Source organism: Brassica oleracea, chromosome C7 (assembly GCF_000695525.1).
Source record: "Brassica oleracea var. oleracea cultivar TO1000 chromosome C7, BOL, whole genome shotgun sequence".
In the NCBI taxonomy this organism is placed as follows: Eukaryota; Viridiplantae; Streptophyta; class Magnoliopsida; order Brassicales; family Brassicaceae; genus Brassica; species Brassica oleracea.
This window is the reverse complement of record NC_027754.1, coordinates 33,141,433-33,152,165: the sequence shown is the minus strand read 5'-3', so window position 1 is coordinate 33,152,165 and position 10,733 is coordinate 33,141,433. Positions and strand designations below refer to the sequence as shown.

Below are 10,733 nucleotides of genomic sequence, written 5' to 3'. Positions count from 1 at the left end.
ACTGAGCAGATGGTAAATGATCATTTTAGAGGGGAAGATTTACCCAATGCACAAGCTAGGAGATTTTATGATATGTTGGATGCTGGAAAGCAACCATTGTACGAAGGTTGCAGAGATGGTCATTCAGCTTTATCATCTGCTACAAGATTGATTAAGACTGACGGAATACCGACGGCAACGGCTCTTTCCTCGGAATTTCCTCGGAATTTTTAAAATCTCCAACGGCTATAATATATCATCGGATATTCGTCGGTGCTTTCCGAGGAATATGCCTTCTTCGGTATTTCATCGATATATTCCGAGGAAATTCCGAGGAAACCCAAATTTTGTTTTTCTCGGAATTTCCTCGGAAATTCGTCGGAATATTCCGAGGATCTCATTTTTCGTCAGAATGTCCGTCAGAATTACGATGTTTTCTTGTAGTGTAAGCACATCACGTATAAAATTATAATTATCTAAAACTATGTTTAAATTTATTAAACCTCAGCTGTGTCTACATTTCTTGTATAATAAGGAGATAGAGAGAGCTAATTAGATTTATTTACTTAGTATTTATGTATAGATTAGGTGATTCTTTGGTGCTCATGTACGAATATAAATATTTACTATAAAATTATAATAATAAATTAATAATTTGTTTCAGATCGTTTTATAATTTATATGCACGAAAAATATATAAAATAGTTTCAAAAAAAAACATATAGAAATTTTTTTGAACATACATCTGATTTTTCTTGTAAACATATTATCGATCCAATTATCTTTTGGGTATAGTAAATTATATTTATTCATCTCAACTGAAATTAAGTGATTCTAAATAGGCTAATATTATAATATTATATTAACGTTGTTTGATGCCTCCAATTTGGTTTATGTCTTGGATTCATAATATATTTTCATTAAATTATGTACATTTGATAAATGTTATTTTTTGAACAAAAAAAAAGAAAAAAGATAAATGTTATTTTAGGAAATAAACATGAAAGTGCTAGCAGTTTGGAGTTGAGAGAGCATAAGCGATAACCTATTGGAAATTTATACATGTATATTAAATTTTATGACCGAATTGTTAACATATTGTTTTCACTTGTTCATAAGTTTTTAGTTTTTTATAATATACAGCTTTTTTTGTCATCTTGTATTATAAAAGTCTAAAAGGCTAAAACCGTGCAAAATACAAACATGCTCAGCCAAGAGTAAACACGAAACCCAACAAAACTCAAAAACAGAGGCTAAAAGCCCAAACAAAAGAAGCCCAAGTGGAAGAGGTGAGTCAACTCGAACATTCCAAGCGTTACTCTGTTAGCGATGGAGACACGTGCCCGATGAATGAAACGCATGAAAGACGTTGCCAGTAGTGCTGGGTTCGCGGGTCAACCCGCCCCGACCCGCCGCGGGTCGAATCATTTTTTCGATTTAAAAACTCGACCCGCATAACCCGCAAACAAAAACTTTTATATCCGCACCCGCCCCGCCAAAACCCGCGGGTAACCCGCCAAACCCGCGGGTAATATTAATTATATTAAAAATAGTTATTTTAATTAAAAATGATTATTTTCTAATTATATAATAATTATTTTAATTAAAAATAATTATTTTTTATTTATATAATAGTTATTTTTAAAAAATACTATTAAAAAAATATATTTATAATTAAAATTATACAAATATTTATCGTTTTTTATATATTTTACAATAAATGTTTTTTTTTCAAATTTTTTTTTTTTTTTAATTTGCGGGTTGGCGGGTACCCGCGATTCAAATTCGGCTGACCCGCACCCGCCCCGCTCAAAATAATCTCGACCCGCCCCCGCACCCGCGATTTAAAATTTCAAATGGTTCGACCCGCACCCGCCCCGCGGCGGGTCAAACGGGGCGGGGCCCGCGGGCAATGATTAAAATTTCCAGCTCTAGTTGCCAGAGCAACTCACCGGCAATCCACCGGAACAGGATGTTGCATGAGAAGAAACCGTCGAAACCGTCGGACGACTTAAATATATATTTACAGTTCAATTCACACTGTGCGTAATTTAAATATATATAACTTAAAATTAAGTTTTATTAGAAATACATTAAACTTTTATATCATTATATACATTGTTAATGTACACATTTTTCATTTCAAATTTAAGGAAGAATCCATTAGTATCTGATTGAGACTAGAAACAATGAGGCTCAGAATGTAGTTATGCAATTGACTCCAATCAAACAGAAACTTTCATGTGAATGTGGAAATTTTTGTGAGAGACAAATCAAAATCATTGACCAAGTTATATTTGTTGGCTCTCTCAATTATAATGCTTCATTGTTAAGAAGAAAAAAAGCCAAATAAATCCATAGGAGGGGGAGGGGACAGTGTTATAAAAAAACTTTGCCTCAGATTCAAAACAGAAATAACCTAAAAGGCTCTCAATATAGCAAAATAAGTTGTTCTTTTTCACATTGTTCAGAAAGAAAGGCTAAATTCACAACTCCATCGTTTTCTTGTCACATACGCTCTCCTCCCCCCACCTGCAAATACATCAAAGCCAAAGAAGTTATCTAGACAAATCCTGGAATAAACCTGGAAGATAAAGGAAGGACACATAAATACCAAACCAAAAAACGAACCTTGTTATGAACCTAAACAGTGTTCTTACCAAACCATAATAGAACTAAGTTCAACTCAACTGAATAAACTACAACTCATCACACATATATATTATACTTTATATCCATACCAAAAATATTATATAATTATACATAATCTAAAACTAACCATGCTTTTCAAGTTTTCTCAAGTTTCCTCTACAAAAACAGAACGAAACCAAAAACAATCAGATTCTAGTTCGGGTATAGATAATAGACCAAAAATACGAATGCAGAACTCTATACTCCGTAAGGGATTCCACTCCTAATCCATAATCATTTACTATTCAAAAGAGTAAAGAGTCTAAACGGTGCATACCAATTGGTTGCTCAACGACCAGCGTTCAGGTTAAAGAGCATGCTTTGTCCACCGGGTAAGTAAGCCACGTTCGGAGACCTAGCCAGTGTAGCTGCAACCTCCCTTGAAGCCTCAATCCTCCTGAGCTCGATCAGTCCCATTCCTGCTTTAGCAGTTGCGTCAGATATCAGCTGAGCAGCTTCACTCTCACCTTCAGCTCTAATAACCGCAGCTCTCCTCTCCTGATCAGCCTTCATCACCACAAACTTGGACCTCTCGGCTTCCTGCTGAGCCACTTGCTTCGCCTCCACTGCCCTCGAAAACTCCATACCGTATGACAAATGCGTGATGGCAACATCGTCGAGCTCAATGTTGAAGTCCCTAGCCCTCTTAATAAGAGAGTCACGCACGAGCGCTGACACTTGAGGACGCTCGGTGAGGAGCTGGTCAGCATTGAACTGAGCAACCACAGCCTTCAAGACCTCGTTTCCAATCGAAGGAAGAACCTTGTCGTCATACTCGAGACCCAATGTTTGGAAAATGGTCGGGAGACGCGAAACCTTCAAAAAGTTTAAATTTTTCCAAAAACCCAAATGAATAAACAGAGCATAGATTATAAACTCAGCTAAATAGAGTAAAAAAAATTGAAGCTTTATGATGATTTATCCTAAACCCTAAATTATCCACGAAATCAAAAGCTTTAAGCTTTATAACGATTAAAGTATAAAATCAGATTAATCATAAACCCTAGATCTTGTACCCAAATGAGATCCCCAACGAACCCAAAAGGGTAAAACCCTAAAAGGCTAAAACTTTCCACGCAATCAAACACAATCGAGAGCAACAAGAAGAACATTACCTCGGGGCGAGAGAGAACACGAAGGGTGAGATGAACCATCTGGAGATCCTTGGTACCGGACACAGAGGAGAAAGTGTGGGGCTTTGTGCGGATGTCGAAGATGTGAGGTCTCTGGAGAATGGGTATCAGAAAGTGAGTCCCTTCACCGACGGTCTGATCCAACACTCCTCGGAACCGATCGAAGAGAACCGCTCTCTCGCCACCATCGACCGTGTAGAGCGACGACGACAGAACCGTCGCAGACACTCCGAGACCGAAGGCCGCCTTCGCCAAATTCGTGAGGAACGAAACCGCTGCTTGACTTCCCATCTTGCTCCCCAAGGAAAAAAGAATTAAAGATTGAGAATTCGAAATGAGAGAGAGACGAAAGGCTTTGTTAGGGTTTATGATTAGTTTATGGATGTGAGGGTTTTAGTTTAATAGGGCCAATACAATACAACCGACAGTTTTTAAAGGCTCATTATTAAAGGAAATGAGGCCCAATATTATTCCAGAATATTTATTTGGGATCGAAACAATATATTCCCTCGGTTTTATATCAAGTGTCGTTGTCGTTTTAAAATAAGTATCGTTTTAGCATTTCAATGCACAATTTATTCTTTATTTTTCAGTTTATTTTTTTATTGGTTGAAATATGGTTATATGTATAGATAATGATGTTTTTATATAGAAATATGCAAAATTAAATATCTTCTTAATCTATGTATACAAATAAAAAATGATACTTAATATAAAATGGAGGGAGCATATAGAAAACACAACTCAAATTATCAAAGTAAACGAAGTGAGTTTTCATTTGTAGTTTATTAATTTTAACACATGATGATAAATAATATGGATAAATAATATGGAGAGATCGACGATATTAACTAGGGGGCATTCCATGAAAAGAAAAGTCAACTAGGGGCATTCGGCGACCAATCGGATTTTGAGTTTTTAGATTTATAAATTTAACTCCATTCAGATATCATAAAATTTCAGTTTGTATTTGATTTCAGTTTAGTAACATTTATAAAAATCGGTTGAATCCAATATAATTTTGGGTTTCAGATCTTAATTGAAATTTTGGTTCCAAAATATTGTTTTGGATTTAGTTAGACCTGAAACTAAATAAATATTCAGTGAAACAAAAGATCAATAATCAAAATTTTGAAATGAAAAATTCTCTTTTCACAATTTTTTGTTCTATTGTAATTTTTGACAAGTAAGATAAGAAAATAAATACAATGAAATTAGAGAATAAAACTTAAAACTATGTGCAAATACATCATACCCGATAAATCTGAAGCGAAAACACATCGGACCCAATAAACTCGACCATGTAGAAGAAGAAAGAGCATCACATACCAAAATATGTGAAAATAAGTATTTGAGTTAATTGTTTAAGTATTAATTACTTATTTTACTTTAAGTACTCAATGAAATTTTAGAGTTTTTTTGGTAGTCATTCGAGATAAAGTTCAGGTTCGGTATATTTTTGAAAAAGAAAATTTGATTTTTTTCAGATATTCATTTGGTTTGGATTCGGTTGAGAAAAAAATCATAACCCAAAATACTATAAAACAAATCTCATTCACTATTTATTTCGGATTCAGTTTAGTTATAATTAATTTTTATCAGTCTAAACCGGGTTCGGTTTGGGTTTTCTAATTTGGTTTGTTTAGGCACCTCTATCAACAATCCAAAACAATGTCGTTAAGAAAATAGTAGTGATTAGATAATGTTGCTGAACTGACTATATTTGTTAATAATAATGTCTCTATGGTATCGTGTGTCTAGAACAATTGCTACATCGTTTTGAGATCTCAGCATCGCTTTGCTTGAATTGTTACATGTTTCATAGTTACATAAATGATTTGGTTGATGAGGAAGGCAAAATCATCTTCTAACTCGCTTGTAAAATTTAGCCGATCCAGAAATGGTTACTGATCTCTGGTGGTGGTACATCCAGATTAGAGCATCTTCAATCCAAAACTTCATTTTAATAAAAGCAAAACTTCAAAATAAAGATTCGAGGGTTGGCTATTCTAACTATGAATCCTCAAAAAAAATCATTAAAAATTTATTTATTTACATTATAGTTTTTAATATTAACAAAAATTACTAATATTTATTAAAAAAAATATAAGAACAAAAAAAAAACAAAAAATAGTTTTGAAGCTATGAATAGTAAGAAAAATTACTAATATTTATTAAAAGAAATATAAGGACCAAAAAGAAAACAAAAAATAGTTTTGAAACTGTGAATATTGAGATTTCTCTATTTATAACCTTAAAATTTGAAGATTTAAAATTAGATTATAATGACACAAAACCTCTGAAATTTGAAACTGGGTCGGAGATCATTTCAAAGGGAGTCATCTAATAGACCAAATGTAAACAACATAAAATTCTTACACAAACAATGGTCTTGCCTTTTTTCCCTTTTTTAAATAAAAATATGATACACAAACACAAAGGACTCTATAAAGTTTTAATCGTCTGCTTCGCGTTCTACATATTCACACCACCACTCGTCTTTTAAGAGATATCCATTCCATAGCTCATAAAACAATGAGCCATAGTGTGGACCTTTTCTTATAAGGCATCCATGTCTTGTGTGTCTGTGTACCGGCCCTGGCTATAGATTCATACATGTTTTTTTTTTTTTTTTTTGATAAAAGAGATTCATACATGTTTACACTTATTTTTCAATCGATTTCACCTTCTTCCACGTCTGTGGCTAGTTTTGGAACAGCAGGAGGGGCCTCGGGCTCATCTTCATCATCATCTTGTTTCATATACAGTCCGAGTTGCTCAAGAGGGTTCATTCCTCCGAGGTTGAAGCTTCCAAGGGCGTCTAAAGTTCTCTCGGGGCTGATTTCATCTACTGAGCTAAGCAGTTGCTCCGGCACACTTGATCTCAGCATCTCTAGGTCCTCCAGGAACCGCGAGTTCTCGTTGATCTCTACAGTTTTCTCCATCTGCATGTGGTTGAACATTTTATTGACTCTTCTCAGAGTTTGTGATCCTGTAATGCGTTATGTAATGTACCTTCAATAAAGCTTGGCGAGCGGCTTCTCTTTCAACTTCTCTCTGCCGCTTAGACTCAGCAGCGGCTTCTGCAGCGGCCTCTGCTTCGGCTTGGCGACGAGCATTTTCAGCTGCCTCTGCCTCAGCTTGTAGCCGTGCTCTCTCTGGCAACACAGAATAGAAGTTTTTCAGTTAGAACATAAAACTAAAAAACTTGGTCTCCGTTAGAAGGATCAGGTGACTTTATATAAACAACCTTTCTTCTTCTTCAGTTCGAGTTCTTCTCTTTCCTTGCGAAGCTTTTCCGGGTCGCCCTTACTACTATTCTGCTCTCACGAAAGATCATTTTAGTTCCCAGGATCAAAAGAAACTCTTCAACCAGGTTCAAATAAAGATTGGGCTAAACTGAGGACAAGTAGACAGACCTGTGGAAGTGTTTTCTCGCGTGCTTTTAGAATGATATCTGCAAACTTGTTCTTCAACAGCGCAGCTCTATATTTTTTCTCAGATGAAACCGGATTCTCCAGTGTATTTCCTAAAGCATTAAGTCTGTGAGATACTCACCTCATGACTCAACTAAATAAAAATCTGCATCTCACCATCAGGCTGACCATCTGTTTCATCAGAACTAGGCTTTTGCTGAGTTGAAAGATCCATTTGCTCCGGAGCACCATTAGATTCTGTAATAAGTACACCAAAGATGCAAACTATAAGAAAAAAAAACTATTTGACAGTAATTTTGCAACCAGCCGCAATCACCAACATCTATTACATTTTCCCCACTGCAGTCAACTATAGTTGTTCCAGTAACGTAATATTATATGACAACTCATGAAAGAAAGAAATACAGGAAGCTGAATAGTGAGTAACACAGAGCAACCCGGGTAGAAAACCAACAAACAAAACCTCATGCTTATGATTTCAAATACTCACCACTTCCATCATCAATCCTCACATCTTCATCTCTTTGAGCCTCGGAATTTGTAGTTTCAGGTATCTGGAAAGTGTTATCAGTTGCGTGGTTAAGATTCACAACAAACTACACGCCTTAAAAAGCTAATATTGTAAATTATACCTTGGAAGCACCCTCTTGGATCATGGGTTTAGCGTCAGCAGATTGATCTTCAGAGCTCCCAGACTCAGAATCTGAAAAGCAACACCCAATTCAGTAACACACAGAACTTGTTATAAACAACTGATGCTACGGAAACCTACCAAACTCATGCAAAAGAGAGATTCTAGGTTCTACAATATTTGTCAACTAGGCTGTCGATCCACAACCACCATAGAATCTAAATGAGATCTAATAAAAATATGAAACTTGATAGACAGGAAATATATTTGAGCGACTAGTTGGTGATAAAACATAAGAGCGGAGGCACTATGTAAAGGTTCTGATACAAACATGAGTCAGTGATATATTATGCCATCCATAGAGAATTTGATATGGATTACGACTAACCACTGGAGCTCCTGGAGATAGGAGGTTCGTTTCCACCGACGTACTCATCAGCCATATCATTTCCTAGAAAGGAAACACAGAAGCAGAGCAAAGGTTAAAAAAATGGCAAGAAAAAGAGATCAGTATAAATCCAGAAAATGATTTTTAAGCAGATTCTGAGTTTTCACCTCGTTGCAGCAACGAGTTGCTCGGTCCTGATCCATTGAGAAGCTGCAACAAAAGAAAGATGATCGATCATTCTCAGTAAATTTGAGTTTAAAAATTTTGTTCCAGCAGGGTGAGATGACACCTACCTCTATTTCGATTGGTTCAACATTCGACTGCTTCGCTTCTTTATCTCGGATATGTTCATCCAGAAGCTTTTTAAGACTGAACAGCACTTCATCACTGAGAACATCGATGTCTATCTCGATCTCATCTTCCGCAATTTCTCCTCCATTTGAACTGTGTTTCTTCAAGAAGTCAATGATCTGCGCAGGAAGTTCCTCCAGTAGTGACTCGAGTTGTCTCCCCAATCTATGCCTCTCCTCTGCTGTCATCACAAGTGCCTTCACTGGCTCAGGAACACTCTCTCTAACAGGTGAAGAAGCCATCTTTCTCTTCTTGGCCGGAGGAACAAATACAGCAGCTCTCTTCTCGTCACGAGGCTCCACTGTGATCGCAGGCAGAGTCACTGGTAGTTTCTTTTCGATAGCTTTCCACCGCGCTTCAAACAGTTTACTTAGGATATCCCCCATAATGTGAACATCATGCCCTGGAGGGTTATACGTCATCGCGTTTGTAAATGTAAGCCTCACATCAGCAGCAAACTCATGTGGGCTTGAGTATACACCAGACGCTAAGTTCTTCTTTATCGTCCCTAAGTCCATGGGATGCTTGATGATAGTGAGATAGTCCGGTATGTTAAGCTTCACCACATCAACCGGCGCCTGAAAAACCCAAGAATGCGGATGGGACCAAAGCTTTTTCAGCAACGTGTCGCATTGCTTCATCAGTATCACGTTAGTAGCGCTGGGAATAGACTCTTTCGAGGAAGAAGACTCAAACTTCCCCGAGGAGCCACGGTTCCATCCACGAGAAGGAGCCGTCCCAGGCTGATGCCTAACATTCTTTCCCGGTCCCATCGCAAAATCAGATGGCCTCTTCGAGTTGCTGACACGAGATGATGGCTTCTGAGAAGAGTTGCAACCCATCCTCGCACTAGTAGACGACACAGAGGGTGTGTTCAACCTCTGCAACTCAGCGTTCTTAAGAACTATCTTAGTCTGCTCTAGCTCCAGTTTAAGCCGATGAATCAAGTCTTTCCTCTCGGATTGCGACATGTTATACAGAGAAATGACTTGTCTCTGGACACCGTAAGGATCTTCATCATCGGGACTCAACTTAACACACTTTCGTGCAGGGGTGCTTGAATTCTCAGAAGCAGTAACCTCGGTATCAATCTGCGCAGAGCTTCCAGAGCCCTCTGATTCATCAGGCGCTGCCTCGAAAGTGTTCCGGTAATACCCTCCTGGGAACGCAGCACTCTCAACCATCTCTTTTGGCAAGAAAGAACTTCAACAAATGTAAATAACCCTTCCTCGCTTCTAAAAATTCACAATTTGCAAGAGACCTGCATCACATATCATCAGAAACTAATACTTACCCCTCAAAAGAACTCACCGAAACAGTTCCTATTCCCAAATCAACAGACAAGAAGTTCAAAAATTTGCAACATTTTTATCAAAATTACAACAGGGGCAACAAACTTGTTATGACACAAACAGCAAGATCTAAACAATGTTAATTAATCAGTGTTCTAAAAATCGGTCTAGGCATCAGACCTAAACGAAACGATTTTTCTAGAACGATTAGGTCTAGGCGCCTGCCTAATCAATAATCACTTTAGGTACTGCCTAGCAATTTCTCCAACATTGGAATTAATCATGCCGAAACAAAAATACATATGTTTTGCTACCCCAATTTCACTTTATAAAGTTTTAGGAACCCTAGTCTGATGCCAAATCAAACGAAACCTTCTTTTCCAGCTCTAATTATTCAATTTAGCAAAAACCCATAACCAAAACAGATTAAATGTTACCATTAGCAGCTTCTAATAGCTGAATCGTCACAAGCCCTCCTCCTACGGGAATCAACTTCAATTCAAACCAAGACAAGAACTTGAAACCTCAATCAACCTCAGCTCCGAGCTCTACACGAAGAAACCAATCAAAGGGAAGTAATTTTCCGGAAAAGAGGGGAAATTTACAGAAACCCTAGAACAAAAATCGCCCCCAAAGATCCGTGAACCAACCAAACAAAACGCGTCACGAAAGCAGAAGAAGAAGACTGAAACAACGAACCCTAGAATCTCGAATCGACTTACGGAAACAAACCCAGAAGCTCTCGAGATCGAATCGTCGGCGATTTATAAAATATCAGAGAGCTTTTCGCGTGAGAGAAAAATAAGGCTAAAGACAGAACCAAGTCGGAGG

General features: G+C 37.3%; 2 protein-coding genes across 4 annotated transcripts; both read right to left on the bottom strand.

The window, feature by feature from the left end:
- Positions 1-2,270: 2,270 nt before the first annotated feature.
- Positions 2,271-4,174, bottom strand: LOC106301647 (prohibitin-4, mitochondrial). The gene is made up of 3 exons (XM_013738097.1): positions 3,786-4,174; positions 2,948-3,486; positions 2,271-2,511 (listed from the first exon to the last, which is right to left on the bottom strand). The coding sequence occupies exons 1-2, from the start codon at positions 4,092-4,094 to the stop codon at positions 2,959-2,961; spliced, it is 837 nt and encodes a 278-aa protein (XP_013593551.1). The 5' UTR covers positions 4,095-4,174; the 3' UTR covers positions 2,271-2,511; positions 2,948-2,958.
- Positions 4,175-6,391: 2,217 nt separating this feature from the next.
- Positions 6,392-10,733, bottom strand: LOC106306156 (transcription factor GTE8). 3 transcript variants are annotated; one of them, XM_013742648.1, is made up of 12 exons: positions 10,625-10,733; positions 10,340-10,450; positions 8,553-9,871; positions 8,427-8,469; positions 8,260-8,322; positions 7,873-7,943; positions 7,731-7,794; positions 7,397-7,477; positions 7,223-7,332; positions 7,054-7,123; positions 6,819-6,961; positions 6,392-6,748 (listed from the first exon to the last, which is right to left on the bottom strand). In XM_013742648.1, the coding sequence occupies exons 3-12, from the start codon at positions 9,792-9,794 to the stop codon at positions 6,476-6,478; spliced, it is 2,160 nt and encodes a 719-aa protein (XP_013598102.1). In that variant the 5' UTR covers positions 9,795-9,871; positions 10,340-10,450; positions 10,625-10,733; the 3' UTR covers positions 6,392-6,475. The 3 variants fall into 3 exon arrangements, with proteins under 3 accessions (XP_013598102.1, XP_013598103.1, XP_013598101.1); XM_013742649.1 differs by having other exon boundaries at positions 10,602-10,723; XM_013742647.1 differs by having other exon boundaries at positions 10,340-10,724.